Raw genomic sequence first — 20,314 nt, 5'->3', positions numbered from 1 at the left:
GGTCCGGAGTCGATTTTGGTTCTGTCCTGAAGATAGTTTTTCACTTCTTCTGTCACTGCTCTTCTCCCACCTGATTCTCTAGAAACCAGATCGCCCTCATCTTCGCACAACAGCATAGCAATCTCCTTCTCTTTGTCGTTTTTCTGCTTTTTTGACACATGTTGCTCCTCACTTCCAGGTTCGCCTGTGCTGAGTGCGCTCAGTCGTTCTGCCAGCTGTGCAACTACTGTATAGGCCTCGTCTCGTTTGGCATCATCCAGAAAAGACAGCTGCTTAAAACGAGGGTCTACTACTGCAGCTGTGATGTATACACTGTTAGTCATCATCATTCGGTTTTTAAACTCCCACCTACTGTCAATTTCTTCGACCAGCTTGCTTTTCATTTTTTTGGCAATGGGGCTATCATCATCCGCGATGGCTAGGTGACGTTTCTTCAAGTTTGCCAGCATGGGTACTGTTGCAGACAGGGACGCGTTGTCCTCTTCAGACAGCAGCTCAGTCAGGGTTGTCATCGGTTTCAGCACATTTTTAATGTCCTCTATCGCAATCCAGTGTGCTGTGGTAAGGTCCAGTGTACTGCTGTCGCTCTTCTTAGTAAAGTTTGGGTCAGACAGCACTGCGGTAATGGGCCAGCGTTGCTCCAGCAGTCGCTCCAACATCGAAAATGTTGAGTTCCAACGTGTAGACACATCCTGAATTAGTTCATGCTGAGGGACATTTTGCTGTTCCTGCTTCTGTTTTAGCCCAGTTTTTGCTTTGTGCCCCTTTTTGAAATGTCCCACCAGATGACGTGATGCAGCCACGGCACGACAAATTGGATCTTGTTTGAGTGCAGAGTTAATGCAGAGCTGCAAAGTGTGCCCGGCGCAACTGACACCCTGCATCTCTGGCCATTTATGTGATTCCTTTAGTGTTTCCACACAGAGTGCCATATTAGCCGCATTGTCACATACAACAGAAACTCTCTTTGGTTCTTGAATTCTAAAGGTATCAGCAACTTCAGATAGTCGCGCAGCAATGTTTATTCCCATGTGTGCCTCTTCTATTTGTTTTGTCTCAAGCACAAGACTTTGTGCTTTCCAGTCTCCATCAATGAAATGGGCAGTCACTGTCATATAGGACTCCATTCTAAGAGATGTCCACATATCTGTGGTCAAGCTCAGTGCCTCGCTGTGTTGTATTAACTCGGAAACTTTCTCTTTGAGTCCCTCATATTTTGCGGTTACTGCATGCATGATTGTGTGGCGTGCTGGCACTGTATATCCAGGTTCCAAAACTTTTAACAAGTTCTTAAAACCTTGGCCCTCCACAACAGCAATGGGCCTCATATCCTGAGCAATAAAGTTAACAATTCCTTCCGTGATATTATTTTTCCGTTTGGATGATAAAGGAGGCTTAAAATCCAGCGTGGTCTGGGTTTGTCTGGGGGATTCTACCGTCATTACGGATGTGTGCGCCTGCAGTTATAAAACGATTATTACACTAAAATATTGAAATATGCCAATTCTGATATGTTCATGTAGCCTACTCAAAAACAGACAGGGCAACCTAACGCAGACAAGTTAGCTTACCGCTTTCAGATGATGCGTCATGTTTGTCGTCGAGCTGTGGAAGGCAAACTGTTGCTTGCAAACTTTGCATTCAAGCTTTTTCCCGTTATTAAGTTTAACAAAATGCTGCCACACTGATGATTTTTTTTTGTTGTTGACATGTTAGAATAGGACTGATGTATATTGATATGTGTTCCAAACCGCTGAGTCCACTAGCTTATTATTAAATAAATAATATTCAGCATCAAACCTTCTAAAGCCTACTTATCTGTCTCTCTTCTCCAGTGGGTTGGGCTAATCCAAAAAAAGTGAAAACAATGGGGGTGTTCTGAAAACAGACTGTTACCTGTGAAACAGGGGTGCTCTGAAAACACCCCCATTAGCAATTAGTGCTTTCCACCTGATGAAATGAGCGCGGCCAAACTGATGAAATGAGTGCGGCAAAAAATCGACCAATCAGAATTTTGGTCGAACCAGACCGTATCGACCAATTAATCGACTGGGACGTTACAGCCCTAGACCTCTGATATTTGTTTTTTTTGTAGGATTCTCTGATTAATAAAAAGTAAAAAGAACAGCATTTATTTAAAGGGGGCATTAACACACACGGTTTCACCCAATCTCATGTTAATCTTGAGTACCTATAGAGTAGTACTGGATCCTTCATATCTCCAAAAAGTCTTTAGTTTTATCATATTTATAAAAAGATACAGCTTTACGATTCTCTCTGCTGTGGGTGGAGCTAAAGAGTGACGAGCACTTGAGCGCCGATCGCGAACAAAACACAGACATTTGATGCCGTTTCACTTACCATCTGCAGTTCTGAATCATGACCAGGATCTTTTATAGCTGGGACTACTTCATCTTTCAGTATCAAACGATGCACAAATCCAGCGTGGATCTGGGCTTTGTTTAGAAAACCTTCGTCAACAAACACGCTTGTGAAACTCCATTGCTGCCCTGGAAAAACAAACTGCATCCACTGTTTACGTAACGCTGGGTTCTTTTGGGAAGCTGAACAAGGTTATCTTTCCCTTACAACCAAAAATACTTCTTTAGAGACATTCTTCCCAAGCGAGTCCCGTGCAGTGCTGCCGGATGAAGCGCGTTGATGGGAGGAATGTCCATATAAGGAGTTCCACCCTCGTTTACGTCAGCAAGAGCAATGATTGAAACAAACTTTCCGAAATTTGTAGGACCCCGGAAGGAAGACTTATGGCACAGAAATACTCCGTCATACTTCCAAATCGTTTTTTGAAACTTTGGCCATGCTTAGCATGAGAATCCAACTCTTTAACAGTGTAAATAACTCTGAATGCACGAAACAGCATTGTGCCCCCCCTTTACCATATACAATGCTATTCAAAAGTTTGGGGTCAGTAATTAAAAAAAAAAATACTGAACAAATTATGTTCTTTTTAAATTTGTATTCATCAAAGAATCAAAGAAAAAAAGTATCACAGGTTCCAAAAAACAATATTATGCAGCACAACAGTTTCAACACTCATAATAAATCAGTATATTAGACTGATTTCTGAAGGATCATGTGACACTGAAGACTGGAGTAATGATGCTGAACATTCAGCGCAGAATTAAATTCTGTTTTAAAGTATATTAAAATAAGAAACTAATATTTGAAATTGCAATAAGATTTCACAATATTACTGTTTTTTTTTTCTATATTTTTGATCGAATAAATACAGTTTTGATGAGCAGAAGAGGCTCCCTTAAAAAAACATTACAAATCTTACTGATCCCAAACTTTTGAGCAGCAGTGTATACAGTGCCTATAGAAAGTCTTTATACCCCTTTATTTTTTTCAGGGTTTCCTTTTTAATAAATTTGCAAAGTTATGATAAATTCGGTTTTTGCTTTGTCATTATGGTGAGTCTGGTGTAGATTTATGTGGGGAAAAAAGTAATTTAAAGCAGTTTAACATAATAATGCAACATAATAAAGTGTGAAAACGATGAATGGGAATGAAGACTTTCTATAGACACTGTATATACATGGATTTCATGTACTTCAAGTGTGCTTGCTTGAACAAACCTCAATGGTTCTTACTTGTTAAGCATGGGTAGAGCTTCCCTTTTTATGAAGTTACCTATTACTTTCAAACATCACTAATTTGTTTTTGAAGAAAACTTACTGTAAATATATCACAACTTTGTTTTTGATAAGTAATATGCATTGCTAAGTACTAGGGCTGCACGATTTTGAGAAAAAACCTAATTGCGGTTTTTCTGACAAATATTGCGATTGCGATTTTTAGATTTTTGCGTTCGATACTTTTAAGTGCATAAAACCCAAAATTATGAATAAAATGTTGTTACTTTTACGACACAGAGGGTTAAATAAACTACATACATAGTGATTGAGGTAATGAGATTGTTTGATGCTTCGTGATTATTAAATACCTGAACCTAAATACCAAAGAATAAGAAGACATAATGGAAATTAACTTAACCACTTGGTCATTTGTTTTTAAATTGTCGACATATTTTACATTTAGCACTCTTTTGCTCCACGTCGTTCTTCGCGAATCCAAAATAAGTCCAAACAGCTGAAGTACCACCCTTCTTGTTAACCAAGTGCTCCCCCGCTTCCTCTCCCGTCACCGAAGAAGTGCCTTCGGCCAGTTACAAGCTTTTTCTATTGGCACAATTTGAGGTACACGTTGTGTGTTAGCTGCTTTGCTGCTGACAGAAAGGCGGTGCACTGCATACAACCTTGTTTCCATTGCCATTTCTAATTGGCCAGCAAGCCAGGAACGCGAGATTCAACCATTTTGATTGGCTAATAGGTTTGTCACTCAAATGTCAGAGGCGGGGGAAAAAACCTCAGACTCCTGAGGTTAGGTTATTGCGGGAGTTAAAACCTCAATATCGATGCGATAAAGGTTAATTGTGCAGCCCTACTAAGTACTTCATTTGGACAACTTTAAAGGCGATTTTCTGAATATTTAGATTTTTTTGCACCCTCAATTCCAGATGTTCAAATAGTTGTATCTCGACCAAATATTGTCTGATCCTAACAAACCAAACATCAATGGAAAACTTATTTATTCAGCTTCCAGATGATGTATAAATCTCAATTTCGAAAAATTTACACAAGACTGGTTTTGTGGTCCAGGGTCACATATGGTTTGTTTAATGCAAACAGTAATGTGTAATGTAATGGTTTGATACTTTTGTTACTGTCGTCAACTGTATGACGTAGCAGCTGAAACTGTTTACTGTAAATATGCTACTGTACGTTTGACCCTGTTTGTGTCTTGTTCTTTTCTCTGCAGTGGTTAAGGCCTTTCAGGAGTATGTAGAACCAGAGGAATCCACGCCAGCCTCACCCCAGAGACGAGCTCCAGCAGCTGGGGGAGAAGATGAGAGTGTGCTGCTGCCCCTGGGAGACAACGTCCTCACACACAACCTGGGCATTCCAGTGCTCATAGTTTGCACAAAGGTAGCTGAAAGTGATAAAATCATTTGACCTGTCATATTGGGTCCTTACCTTAATAAAAGTTTGGTCAGCATATTTGAGATCACCATAGTGAATGTAGTACATATTCCATTACAATCACATTATTAAAGCATGCTTTTTAAGCAGGTCTCAGGAATTGTGCATGTATAAACAATACTATAAAAGTTTGGGGTCAGTAAGATTAATGTTTTCGATTGAATCTATTATGTTCACCAAGGAAAAATGTATTTGATGAAAAAATACAGTAAAACAGTACAAAATACAGGAATGCTGTGAAGTAGCATTGCACTTTAAAATTAATACCATTATATTTTAAAATGTAATGGCAAAGCTGAATTTTCAGCGGCCATCACTCCAGTCTTCAGTGTCACATGATTGTTCAGAAAATGTTGATTTGGTGCTCAAGAAACAATTCTAATGTTTAATTAATTTCTTTTCTAAGGAAACCATGATACTTTGATTCATCATTCTTTGATAAATGGAAAGTTCAAAAGAACAGCATTTATTTGAAATAAATTGTTGTAACATTACACATCTTTACGGTTAAATTTTCATAAATTTTATGAATTATTCTGTCCTGTGTATAAACAGATGTACAATTTGTGAAATTTGAGGGGATATTTTGAGTTGTTTTGCTCTGTGTTTAGGGATTGGGTGTGTTTTTTCTGATGCATCCTTGAGTGTCTTTAGCTGGATGAAAAGCTCTCTTTATGAAGTCTCAGTAGCCCGCAGGTCCAGAGCTGCATACGCACCATGCCCCCCTCACATGCTCTTTCGGATCAGAACACGCTCAATGATCTTTTCTATTGTTAGCCTCCCTCCAGCCCCGGGTGCATGAAAGACAACCCGTTTTAAAATGAGGTAGTTTAGGTCTGAGAGTAAAATGTTCACTCTTTGTTCTGTTCAACGTCAGGAGGCAAAGTGATCAAACAGCCTCACCCTGGGATAGAGGAGAATAGAGCCTTATTGAATTTCAGGAAGCAGTTTCAGTTTACTTGAAAGCACAAAATTCGCTCTTATCAATATGCATTAGTATCATCACTACTGATCTGCAAACAGCAGCAATTCACTGGCATGCTACGAAACCTTTTAAAGGGATAGTTCACATACAACAAAGATGGCGCCGCTGATGGCAGCTATTGTGCATTGCTCTCCAGTGTTTGTACTGTTTTTGTTTGTTTTTCATGTTTTTTGTTTTTAAATACGATCAGTTTTACCAGGGATGACCTACTGAACATTTGGCAGAACACACCACAAAATGTTTTACTGGATTTAGATTTTTCGGACGTTTTGCTGGACGTTGTAGTTGGCAGAGCCGTAGCCCTGGTCAAGCGCTACAGGAGGCACAGGCGGGGGAAGAGAGCCGGCACGCTTGTGAAGCTTCGTCAGCGCGGATTTCGAATGCCGTTGCCTAGCATCCATCTGACTAATCTCCGCTCTCTACCCAACAAAACGGACGAACTCCTTCTGCTCTCCCGGACAAACAAGGATTTTTCTAACTCTGCTGCTCTGTGTTTCATGGAAACCTGGCTAAATGGTGACATCTGCCTAACTTCACGCTGATCAGAGCAGATCGGGACAAGGAATCAACGGGGAAATCACGCGGCGGCGGGACATGCTTTTACATCAATGAGAGGTGGTGTACAGATGTAACTGTGTTAAAGAAGATGTGCTGTTCTGATCTAGAAACGCTCTTCATTAACTGCAAGCCTTCTATTCGCCGCGGGAGTTCTGCTCGTTCATTCTCGTGAGTTTCTACATTCCACCGCAAGCGCACGTGAGCACAGCTTTACAGAAACTCGCTGATCTGATCACAGACACAGAACAACAACACCCAGACTCTGTTTTAATCATTGTCGGGGACTTTAATAAAGCAAATCTCTCCCGCGAACTGCCAAAATACAGACAGCACATCACATGTCCCACCACAGACAGTAATATATTGGATCACTGTTACACAACAATAAAGGGCGCATATCACTCGGTTCCACGAGCAGCTTTAGGACTCTCTGATCACTGGTTCATCTTATTCCGACCTACAGGCAGAAACTTAAATCTGCAAAGCCTGTATTAAGATCTGTTAAAAGATGGACTAATGAAACAGAGCGGGATTTACAAGCCTGTTTCTCTCTCACTGATTGGTCTGTTTTTGAAGCCGCTGCCATCGATCTGGACGAGCTCACAGAGACTGAAACATCATATATCAGTTTCTGTGAGGAAATGTGCATTCCTATCAGGACTCATCTAATCTACAGCAATGACAAACCATGGTTCACTGCCAAACTCAGACAGCTCCGTCAGGCCAAAGAAGATGCTCACAGAAAAGGGGATAAAGTCTTGTACAAACAGGCCAAATACACACTGGAAAAGGAGATCAGAGTGGCAAAGAGGAATTATTCTGTCAAGCTAAGGAAAAAATTATCTTCCAGTGATCCTGGTTCAGTGTGAAAAGGAATGAAGGATATCACCAGTTACAAGTCACCATTACCCCAGCGCTCTGGAGAATCAACACCTGGCAGACAACTTGAACGACTTTTGTCATTTTGAAAAATCACCCCACACCCGCCCTGAACACCTCTCCACACAACCATTAACACCTCCAGCAACCCTCCTCTCCCCCACACGTACAATTCAAATCAGCGAGGAAGATGTGTGCCAGGTCTTCAGAAAGAACAAAAGAAGGAAAGCACCAGGCCCAGACGGTGTGTCACCAGCCTGTCTGAAAATCAGAGAAACCCCCCTGCTCTCCCCCCACTCACCATCATGAACAGCACTGTGACTGCAGTGGAGTCATTCAGATTCCTGGGCACCACCATCTCCCAGGACCTGAAGTGGGAGATACACATAGACTCCATTGTCAGAAAGGCCCAGCAGAGGTTGTACTTCCTTCGCCAGCTGAGAAAGTTTAACCTGCCACAGGACTTGCTGAAACAGTTCTACTCTGCCATCATTGAATCCATCCTCTGCACTTCAATAACTGTCTGGTTCAGCTCAGCTACTAAATCTGACCTCAGAAGACTACGGAGAGTAGTCCGGACTGCTGAGTGAATCATTGGTACAACCCTCCCCACTCTCCAAGAACTGTACTTATCCAGAGTGAGCAAAAAGGCTGGTAAAATCACTCTGGACCCCTCACATCCAGCACACTCCCTCTTTGAACCGTTACCGTCTGGTCGACGCTACAGAGCTCTGAGAACCAGAACGACCAGACACAAGAACAGTTTCTTCCCTCAGGCAATCCATCTTATGAACACTCAACAATAAATGTGGAACACACAACTATAATACATTATCCATTTACCACATTCACTTATTTTATTTTTATTTTCTCATTTCTAATTTGCACATACTTGAGCTGTACATAAATAGTTGTCTATATTATAAATTGTGTCTTTGCTGCTTTGTACATTGCCTATTTGTATATTATTCTTTTATTATCTGTGTCCTGTGCTGTTGCTGTCTTTCTGTTGCACTGTAGAGCTTCTGTCACTATAACAAATTCCTTGGCCAATAAAGCTCATTCTGATTCTGAAAACGTAAATTGTCATCATTTACTTACCCTCATACTCATCCAAACCTGTATGACTTTCTTGCTTTTGCATAACGTGAGAAGATTTTTCAATGGATGTTGAGGTTCAAACAACATTGGACCACATTACCTTTCTTTGTATGGTCAAGATTAAAAACAGAACACTAAGACATTGTATGATATCAATATTAGGTTTAGTTTACTCCAGGAATATATATTGCCATTGATTTATCACATTTGTTTTAAGTGTTAAAGACAGGATGTTTTTAGTATATCCTGTGGTTCAGTACAAGGTCAGCGGTATCTGTGACTTGCAGAGATGAGTTTGCTTTTGCGATGGCTAAGAATCATCTGTCCAAGATATTTTTGTCATGGCAGCCTCCTAGATTAAGCAGCCTAGTTGGCACCTCCTGTTCCTGCCAAAACGATTATGGCTGTCTGTCATTTAAAAGCGGGATATCAATGATTTTAAATGTATGGTTCACCCAAAAATCTGTCTCTATATCTGTCTCTGTGTTTTAGTGTGATGCTGTCAGTGTACTGGAGAAGGAGCACGACTACAAGGAGGAGCATTTTGACTTCATTCAGTCACACATCCGGCGGTTCTGTCTACAGTGTATCCTATTCACTCACTCTCAGCATTTGTGCTGTTGTAATATTTCTAATTTTTCTATGCAGTAAACTTTAAAGAAACATTTTGTTAAATTTATGGTTATAAATGGCAGCTGTGGTTTCAGAAACTCACCATAATATTTCAGGTATTTTGAGATTGTATAATTGGTGACTTGTATATTTTGCAACACATGACTGTATATTTTAGTAAGTGATATAATTTAAATATACCAATCTACTTGAACTACCAAAATCTGCTTTTTACCTTTAAAATGTTCTGGTAACCACCATAATAATACAGGTGGTAAAACAGAAAGTCACATGATGAAACAGCGTTCATTTTAAGTGACCTATCCATAAAACATAGCCAGTAATTGTGAAAAAACGGTGCACCGGGACATATAAAGATAAAACACTATCATGGTAACACATGATGCTAAAATAATGCAATAAACATTAACTCAGAAACAGAAAATGTAACACAAAACACCCTAACGCACATGACTTGCATTAGAAATTAGGACAAACCAAATTATTTACATGGAATATAATCATATGTGATGTCATGCAGGGACTTCTGGGAATGTTCTTTTACTGTTTTTCATCATAAATCATACAGCAGTTCATTGTTTTTATTTGCATAAAACATTTATTACAGTAAAATTGCAATTAATGCAATTTTTAACCATTTACAGTTTTTCTCCATATATATATATATATCCCTGTTAAAAATTACAAGCATTTTTTTTACAGTATACACATCCTTAATCAAATCTCACAGATGGAGCTGGTTTGATTTACACTTCAGTCAAAGAGGAGAAGAACCTGGACCTTCTCTACAAATACATGGTGCACAAAATATATGACTTCCAGTTTACTACGCCTGCCTTAGTAGTGGAGAAGGACGCTGTGTTCATGTGAGATCTCCAAAATCCCCTAAAACTGTTGCATTTCTTATCTCTTTATGTGAGAATCTATATCGTATTCAATTTGGTGTCAGTCTGTCAAACTGGTTTCTTTATAAACATTTTTATCTCTGCATAGTCCTTCTGGATGGGACAATGACAAGAAAATTGCCATCTTGCACGAAAACTTCACAACGGTTCGACCTGAAGATCCCTTTGAGGACTTTATAACGAAACCTCCTGTACGAAAGGTGAGAAAAGAACCTAGTAATTTAATCTTTACCTTAATCTGCTTGTACGTATATAACACATGCCTATTTGTCCCTTGTGTTTCTAAAGTTGGTGCATGACAAGGAAATCAGTGCAGAGGATGAGCAGGTCTTCCTCATGAAGCAGCAGGTATGTTTGGTCTACAAGAAAACAGATTGCAGATTTAATATCAGATTTCTTCATTCAGTGCTGAGGTTACACATTTGAAAGGCAGCCGAAATTAAGTGACCTCCTCTCTGACGTCGACATGCATCCCTCACTAAGCTCTCCCGCTGTCCCTCATTAGTTTGATTAGATACAGTGAAACCCTTTTGACTTGTTTATTTTCCCTTGTGCTTCCAGAGGTGTCTGACCATTTAGATTCAAGATTTTTTTTTATTTGTCACATACACAATTATACAGAGTATAACCAGCAGTGAAATGTAGGGAACTGATGAAGCCAGCCTTGTTTTCATTAACTGACCCAGGATTGATATGCAGTATAACTGTTTACATACACAATATTTGGTCATTTAAATTTTTTTTTTTTTGAGAATGGTCTTTAACACACTATTAGGCTCTATGTGCGCTGTCACCTCTGTTGATATTGTCTTTTTTTTAATGAAAAAAATTACTGTGTGACATTCCATACAAAACAATGTGTTGTCTTTCAGCTAGATGAACAGCAATATTATAGAATATCATTACAATTTAAAATAATTGTTTTCTATATTTAATTTTTTTCCCCTTAAACAGAACGGTCAATTGAACAGAATTTATTTGAAATTGAAGTCTTATGTAACTTTATACATGTATTTAGTTCCACTTTTAATCAATCCGATGCATCATTGCTTATTACATTATAAAAATTCTTAAGAAGTGACTGGCCCCAAGTTTTTAAATAATAGTCTACATAGTTAAAAAAATAATAAAATAGCTTTTGTTATGACCATTTCACACAGCACAGCAATGTTTCAGCTCTCTTTTCTTCTGTCACTTTATTACAGTCACTGTTAGCCAAGCAGCCGGCCACACCAACAAGAGGAACAGTAAGTGTGACTTCAGACACCACACACATCTCACAATTTTAAGTGTGATACTATTATGCTGCTGTGAGGATTCTGTGATAAAGTTGTGATACTAATGTTTTATAATTTTACAAAAGCTACTCAATTTATCTTTTTTAATCAAATTTCATTTCAGATTCCTTTTTATTGGTAATTTCATGTAGTGGGAAATATAAGTCTGATGAATTGTGTCTAACACCTATTTTTTGTGTGTGTGTGTGCATAGGAGTCTCCTGCGCGGACTGCATCTGGTTCACCCCGGCCGACAGGCCGGACAGGGCCCACCAATGTGGCTAGTGTCTCACCCATGACTGCTGTCAAGAAACCAGACCCCAACATGAAAGGTAAGATATCTCACCTCGCAAGATTACACGCACCACTTGATGCAGAACTTAAATGAAGCTTTGTGATCTCATGGCTCTCTATTCTTCAGACTGGCACAAATAGCTCATGATAGCTCAAGCGAAAACACAGAGTTTTTTCTGAGAGTGTTAATATGAGCACTTTGTTCTCTCTGTTTCTCTCCATGTTCTTTTGTTTTCTTCCACACTCATCTCATTTTGCTGGTTCATTCCTGTGCCTTTGCCTCACAGTCTAACCTCTTTAAAACACTGCCCTCATGAGGAGAATGTAGGAATAATTCCCTAAACTGTATATTCCCGTGCATTCCAGTTGATGTGGGGGAAAAATGAAATTTTCCGATCATTAAGCTCAGCTGGTCAGCATGTTTCAAACCAGCAGGAATGGATTTCTGTCACTTTAATATAATCAACTTTAATTGAATTCTTAAACCTTCCCACCCTGTAAGGTAGCAGGTATTATATTTCACATTTGTGACCCTGGACCACAAAACCAGTAATAAGTAGCACGGGTATATTTGTAGCAATAGCCAACAATAATTTTATAGGTCAGAATTATACATTTTTCTTTCTTGTTCCATGAAGATATTTTGTAAATTTCCAACCGTAAATTTATCAAAACTTAATTTTTGATTTCTTAGCAGTGCATATTACTACTTGATTTGGACAACTTTAAAGGCGATTTTCTCAATATTTTGATGTTTTTTGCTCCCTCAGATTCCAGATTTTCAAATAGTTGTATCTCAGCCAAATATTGCCCTATCCTAACAAACCATACATGAATGAATGAATGAATGAATGAATGATTCATTCATTCATTCATGTATGTTATTTCAGTGGAAAGCTTATTTATTCAGGTTGATGTATAAATTCAGATCATGTATAAATCTCAGTAAAACAAAACCCTTATGACTGGTTTTGTGGTCCAGGGTCACATTTAAGTATTTAAGTTTTCACCAGTTTTCAGTTAATAGCCATACTAAGCTTTTTTAATATTGTAGTGGTGGTTATTGTGAATCTGGATATATGTTTTGTTTGCTTTTGGAGACCACACGGGGTAAATGAATATCAGTTGGGTATCCCCATTGTCACCTGAGGTCATTGCTTAATTTGTGTGTTTATAGGAGCAGCAGCAAATGAGGGAGTGCTGGCCAACTTCTTCAACAGTCTGCTGAGTAAAAAGACGGGTGTGCCGGGCAGTCCTGGGTCACCAGGGGCAGCAGCAGGAACGGGCGTACAAGGCTCTGCCAAGAAAACAGGTACATTCTTCCTTTTCCAGCCTCAACCCTAGGAACAAGTGAATCTCAAAAAAAAAAAAAACTGCCATATTTCACCCCAAAATCATAAGGGAAAAAATTTAATTTTGCATAATGTAAGTCTTGAATTACTACAATATTGTATTGCAGTGCTTATGTTTTAAGCAATTAGAGTTTGGGAAAATGTTCTTAATTTTTGAAAATAATGAAAAGTTGCAAACAATCCTTATTGTTCTAAAATTGGCCTCAGTTTCTTAAAGCATGTCCGATTTGCATGACATTTGATGTGCACCATCTTAAGATACTCCTGACAAATATTTATTAAAATTTTAATCTTATTTTTATCTTTAAAGAATTTTAATTACTTTTATCATTTTGGAGAGAGAGGCTAGTGTCTTTGTGAGTGTGGCCTGTAGTGACTAATTGGCCGGTATCTTTTGAATGCCATGTCTTAACTTCAAAACTTGGTACACATGGACAACAGAACATTGAGGATTTTTTTTTTTTTTTTTTTTTATCTCCCCTGTGATTTTTGGTTGAATTAAAACCTGTGCAGTCATTTGAGATTCACTTGATCACCTTTTATCATAATGTTTTTTGTTCCTCCTGGACAATGCTGTTTTTTGGAGTTTTGCCTTTACAGCAGAGAGAGTATCCAGGAGTGACGCCACCATGGATGGTGATATCTCATACTTACTGGCTTTCATACCTAGAATGATGTCACATTCATACCAACTGCACTTTTTATTTTTTATATTTTGTTTCAGTTGTCTATATATATATATATATATATATATATATATATATATATAGAGCTAATATATTAACACATTTCTTTGTTCATTACCTGCTGTTATGGCCCCATTGTGCTCGGATAAAGAACCGCATGCATTTTTTTTTTTTTTTTTTTTTTTTTTTTTCGTATTCTTCTCATTAAGTTTGCATTTGTGTAGCCACACAGCATGCTGCTTTTGAATGCATACCAGCATGCAGCACTCATCCACATCCACCGAACTGGTTCACACATAACCATAACCAACTGGGGTGGAACGATACATGTATTTGTACCGAACCATCACTGTACGGACATCTCGGTTGAGGCCTTACAACGCAAACAGGCAATTCACTCAATCCAGAAGGGGGGCGCCCGCAGTAATGCAACTCTGTTTGATAACCGCCAGCAGAAGAACAGCGAATGCCATGAGTTGCTCACTTGAAAACAAAGCCCTCAGACAGTGGCCATGTGCTGATTCTGAACGTGTCTCTAGACTGACAAAGGAGTATACTAAAGGCTTGTGCACTCAACTGTTTGCGAAATGGAGCTCTGTGCTCGTGTATCCTACCTCTCTCATTCGCCACAAATCCAAATATTCCATAATATTTCTATATTTTTCATGTTGCCTCTGTAAAAAGCATAATAAAGTTCATAAGTGCTTTGTTTACAGCAGAAACCAAGGAAACGCTTTAAGGGCCACCTGCTGGTAGAGAGTGAATCTGCGTCTCATTCAGCTCATCTGCTGTTTCTGTTTCATGCAGATATTTGTTATGTATAGTTTCACAAAACTGAAGTCAGACCATTCTGTTTTTGCTTCAAATTTTACAATATAATTATATAATATAATTGCTTCGAAATTATACAATATAATTTAGATTAAAAACTGTTCATGTTGCATGTATGCAGCATCTTTGTTTGGATCATGATTAAAATGCAGTGGTTGCCTCTAATTTTAAATGGAAAGAGCACAGAACAAAGCCTTATTTTGTTTAGGCCTGTATGAAGAGATTTATTTGATTTGGAGCTTTAGTTTTGTTATTTACATTTACATTATATTTACATTTGTTATTTAGCAGAGGCTTTAATCCAAAGCGACTTATAAATGAGGAGAATAGAAGCAATCAAAACCAACAAAAGAGCAATAATATGCAAGTGCTATATTAGTATATTATTATTGTGTTATATTTCAATTTCATAATAATAAAGAACACATTTAATTTGTCTTAAATCTTATTTTGGAAAAAAAATAATTGTGAATCGTGAGTTGAGTGAATCGTTACATCCCTAGTTTAAACTTTAAACACTTATTGTTTTATTAATAATGCATCACTGTATAAAAGATCTGCTTTTATTTGTGTACACTCACAATGAAAACAAAATAGATTTTAAATATATAACAATGTAATAATATGTAGTATTTACACATCTTGGTGGATTTTTTTATTTATTTGCACTACTGTCTGTTCAAAATAAATGAAAAGAAACCGAGCATAGTAGATTTAATTTTATTTTTTTCCCTGTTTTACTGAAATTGTATCGAACCGTGACCCCCGAACCGAGGTACGAACCGAACAGTGACATCTGTACCGTTCCACCCCTAAGAACCAACCTGTGTTATTTTCATATACAACACAGAAACTACAGGAGATTACTCTGTGTTTTCTTTCTCTTCTTTCTTCCAAGGGCAGAAGCCGGGTTTGACTGACGTCCAGGCGGAACTGGACCGAATGACTCATAAACCCGACTCAACAGTAACGGCCAACAACACCCCTGCGACAGAGAATGAGGCATGAGATCGCCAACAGCATTGTCCACTCTGGAAATCAACATGTAATGACATAAAGGAGAAAAAAAAAGCTATTCATGACCAAAATTCCCCCCACCTTGTGTGTCAATCAGCAAACAGACCGCGGTTTTCTGAAAGTGTTGGGATTCTGTCAGATGTATAGGCTCTGATGTTGTGGGGGAAAGAGAGGTAGATATTTGAAAAGATGCAACTGCTTTTCTTTGTTTTCATTTCCAGACCCCTTTCTATGTATGTTTGTTTGTTTATTTGTGGTGATTAATTTTTGGTGTGGCATAGGGCAGGTCAGGTAATGGGTGCTCTGTCCTTAAGGAGGCAGTCAAACCTCTGAAGTGCGGGACCTTGCTTAGCTTGGGGATCCTTTAACGGCACCCATTCCCCTCCTCCTGACAAAAGCAGAAACACACTGTTGCAAGTGTTGCAATCTGCTACAACTACTGCTAAAAGCCTAAATATATTCATTGAAAACAAGAAATACTTGCAAAAAGTATATAGTGTGTACAAACAGTTAGATTTATGCTGATGTATTTATAAAAAAAGAAAGCAAATCAAGCTTTTATTTTCTCTGTTTTATCAGTGAGACGTTAAGCTTCACTTAACATGTTTAACATCACTGATGTCATGACACTAATGACAAATACCCATTGGCCTTCAGCATACAAGAATGGCATACGCTGCCACACCACCTCTTTGAATTATGTAAATATGCGCTAAATATTTGCTATACAAGCTTTGATTTGATTTTGTATCAAATTGAATTGTTTTAACAATTTATGAAGAACTATTTCAGATGAAACAAGCATTGATGAGTATCAGGCTGAGCTTTTTCTTTTGGCTATGGTTGTTTTTGGAGGAGAGGGGCAGGGCAGCATCTTTCTTAGTATAACTCCCAAGTGCCTGTGTCATAGTGGAGGTGCTTGTCTCCGAAAGAGGAATTGCACTGTAGTATTAACAGTCAACTTTATTTTTATTTTTGGTCCAGTTTCATTTAATTTATTTTTGTTTGTTTTATTTTGGGAATGCATGTCTGTGGTCATTGCTTTTTTTGCTACAATTACACATTTTGCTTACTTCAGTGGCCTAGATCTTTTTTTGCTGCCCTAGGGAGCTTGCCTTTCTTTTTGTGAATGTCAGCGTCCAAATAAAACGTGTTTAGCGGGACATTTCATCCCAACTGGAAATTGTGGCTTAAACCACTAGCGCCATTCCCATGTGGCCAAGTGATAGACTGTAAGTCGTGTCTTTTGTTAGTCCTTACAAATGAGATCTCAGATTTTTTTTTGTTATATGTTACCTGAAGACTGTAAAGTGATTAACGTAAAACATTCCCGATTTCTGTAGATGACCCTGTAGGCGACGCATGTTTGTTTCGTGTGCCCTGCCTCAGTGCCCACTGGAAGTGACGACTTTGCCTTCAGAGTAGCGTTCACTGTTGTCACTCCACATGCTCTGGCCTTGTTTGTCTTCATAGTAAATTTCTCAACATTTTCTTCCACTACTGATACTGTATCATACTCCTGTTTCAAGCTAGATGTTTTCAGATTTCCTTTTTTTTTTTTTTTTTTTTTTTTTGGTCGCTGAAAATGAAACCAAGTTATTTGGTTTAGTTTGACAAATCCATCCACAAACATGTAATGTTTTTTCTAAAGTTTTTAACCTTAGTGTTGTAGTGGAGAAACTGTAAATGGAGCAGCTAAAGTGGCTTTTAAATGATCATTACATTTTCAGATGAAAAAGGAAAACGCAGAGAATTGGAATCTGGAACCAAAGATGTAGAATCCACGTTATGTCCATGTCGAGTAGCTGCCCTAAATTCCTCCCAGGTGGCCGCTCTTGGCTGAGCCTGGAGAAGCCATCATTCCAAAACTGATCCTCTGCTTATACTGTGGTGGTCTATGTTCAATGTCTGATTTTATTTTATTTTTTTTCAATAAGAGCTTGAAGTCTTTGTCCTTTTTTTTTTATCTCTTCAAGGGAATAGACCACGAGACGTGTAGCGTTTACTGTTGTTTTGCATGAATTTGTGTTAGGAATATGATAAGAAAGATCTAATACCAAACTAGAGATAAGGAACCCGAATGAAATTTACATTTATGCTGCATAATATTGCTTAACGGTTTCCATTTACGATGGGCAGGGCTAAAGCATTTGCTGACATTCAAGCACAACATTAAGTCTGGACTATATACCTCTTGTTTTAGTGGTTAAGGTTTTTCATCTATTCAGATTGTGTAAGAACTAATTGGGGCTGCCACTAATGAAGCCTTTGATCACATATAACATTCTACCTGCTTTCAAAACCGCTCATATAACCTTAAATGCACTTCAATATTTCATTGCATCCTCTGCATTTGATGTCTGATTGAAATCTCACCGTTTAATTATCACTGACACATTCCTGAACATAACTTATTTTCCCCTCAAAAACGGAGTTTAATATTATTTCATGGCAGTGTAACATTTACTAGAAATGAAGAACTGTTAATTCATCTTAGTTAAATGATCAAAAGTAACACATTGTTAGTTATTTAAAGTTTGACAGTTACTGATTTTAATAGTAGCTTGGTGCAAATGTAAACAACTTAATGGACTAAGAAACTGAAAAACGAACAAGCTGGTCCTGAGATGCCTGAAGTACTTGAAAAAGCTTAATAACTCAGAACCCATCTGTTTCCCCAAAGGAGATATACAACGGATAAAAGGTCTAAGGATGTCCACCAAAAGAAACAAGTTCACTTGGCTTCAGCTTCATTGATTTCCTTCCCTCGGTTGGGGATGATTGCAATTATATAACAAACAGCACATTTTATCTATATTTCGTCCAGACTAGGATGAAAGTTGACAGCTTTGTTCTGTATAATCTTTCTAATATGCACTTACCCCTGTAAAGAAAGAAAATGTTGAGAAAATGCTCTAGCTTCCAAAATTTGTATACAGGAATTGAAAGACCTTTCTATTCACACAAAGGACTGTGTTTGTGTGCTATACCTTAAAGTGAGTCTGATTGTATGGCTTTAACTTGATGCAGTATGTGGCCATGTGAAAACTTGCTTTTAATGCAAACAAAGATAAGGAAACGTCTTTTTTTCAGTCCTGTCTTAAATAAAATACAAATCCAGACTATAACTATCTTGTGATTTATTATTTTCTTTTCTTTCTTTTTTTTTTTCTTGTCATGTCAGCTGATTTTTACAACATGCACATATTTTTTAGAAGACCACATTACAGTAGCCTACTTCAGACTTACATATACTTAATTTAATACTGATCTTTTGGTGTGTGGTTTAAGAGTTTGCTACAGTTTTCAGATGGTTGCATGATTTTGGGAACCAAACCAGTTGGGGGCAGTGCTGATCTCCCATCTCTAGCCATTATTTTTAGAAAAGTTAAATGAAAATGTGTACATGCATGTATTTGAATATGTAATCTGTAACAGAGTGTGTGTATAATGTGGTTATTATTAGTGTGTATATATTAGTATTTTATTTATACATATTAGTATAGGCAGTATGTATACTATTGTGAGAACCAAAAATATATGACGGCATAGCATTTACAGTATTCCTAAATCAGTCTACAAGTGGCTTACTAATTGTATAAAGCTGATAGAAAGTACAAGGACAAAGTACTTAAGTACCAATATAGGCTGTGCACTAGAGCTTGGAACCGGTGGCAAGCTGAATTAACATTTATTCATTTAACTAGTTTATTTTGTTACAAGTACGTTTTATCATGTATTATATATATGATAAAACGTTATCATTGCGACTTTTTATCTCTCAATTCTGACTTTTTTTCTCATAATTCCGTGATACAAACTTTCAATTCTTTTTTCTCAGAATTGTGATATAAATTGCGAGTTAAAAAGTCTAAATTGTGATATATAAATTCTCAAGTCTGAAAAATTTTTCATTTCCAAAAAAAAGTAGTAAACCCAGTATAAATCTGAAATGTTTTACATTTTTCTAGAAATTGGCATATAAAATCAACAAATTTGGCATAAATCTGAAAATTTCCACTCATAAATGAAGGACTGGTACTGGAGCACAAATGCAACAAGGATGTTCACTCACACAGACACAGAGACAGACAGGTGTTACATAGGTGACCAGGGCATTTTTTAGATTTTGGCAATATAGATAAATAGATAAATGCATAACAATGTGAGGGGGTAGACATAACACAAACACACACTCACACAGAGAGAGAGAGAGAGACATTTCTGCAAATTTATGTAACAAAATTTGCAAAAGCAGACAATTCAAAAGACAACATCAAATTCTAACCTTTGACAAAATATAGATTTTTAATATATTTTAGAATGTTTAAATATATATTCACAAAATATATATAAAGTTGCGAGAAGTTGAAACGTGAAGAAAAATTGACTTGAAACTTAACTGAAAATGAATGAGTCCCTATGGACCTCTGCTGGATATATGTGGTCATTGCACTTTCTGTAATTCCTAAAGTTTTTCCTCTAACCTGCAGATGGCAGTATTCTATCCCTAACACATGGGCCAATACCTAGAAACCTTTTATGTTTAATTTAGGTCATCATTTAAGTGATTTTTTTCATAAAAAAAATAATTTTTCATAAGCCAATTTATGGCATAGTTGAGTAATTGTGCAGTAAATAGGTAAAGAAATACCAAATATCCACAAAAACATAGCATAAATGCATAGTTGAGAAGTAAATAAAAAATATATATATTTTATTATATAAAAAAA

At 37.5% G+C, this 20,314-nt stretch overlaps 1 protein-coding gene across 2 annotated transcripts in view; it reads left to right on the top strand.

Moving 5' to 3' along the window:
- Positions 1-18,707, top strand: part of LOC306886392 (cytoplasmic dynein 1 light intermediate chain 2-like) — a 34,209-nt gene extending 15,502 nt beyond the window's left edge. The window contains exons 5-13 of one of the 2 annotated variants that reach the window (XM_079443457.1): positions 4,843-5,009; positions 9,079-9,172; positions 9,950-10,085; positions 10,213-10,324; positions 10,413-10,472; positions 11,330-11,371; positions 11,616-11,733; positions 12,873-13,007; positions 15,468-18,707. In XM_079443457.1, the coding sequence (XP_079299583.1) occupies positions 4,843-5,009; positions 9,079-9,172; positions 9,950-10,085; positions 10,213-10,324; positions 10,413-10,472; positions 11,330-11,371; positions 11,616-11,733; positions 12,873-13,007; positions 15,468-15,484 (881 nt within the window). In that variant the 3' untranslated portion in view covers positions 15,485-18,707. Of the gene's footprint in view, positions 1-4,842; positions 5,010-9,078; positions 9,173-9,949; positions 10,086-10,212; positions 10,325-10,412; positions 10,473-11,329; positions 11,372-11,615; positions 11,734-12,872; positions 13,008-15,462 lie in introns of both variants that reach the window. The other variant, XM_079443456.1, reaches the window with a different exon arrangement.
- The last annotated feature ends 1,607 nt before the right edge of the window (positions 18,708-20,314 follow it).

Source organism: Barbus barbus (assembly GCF_936440315.1).
Source record: "Barbus barbus genome assembly, chromosome: 1".
Lineage (NCBI taxonomy): Eukaryota > Metazoa > Chordata > Actinopteri > Cypriniformes > Cyprinidae > Barbus > Barbus barbus.
The sequence above is the reverse complement of the archived record's forward strand: the minus strand, read 5'-3'. Positions and strand labels throughout refer to the sequence as shown.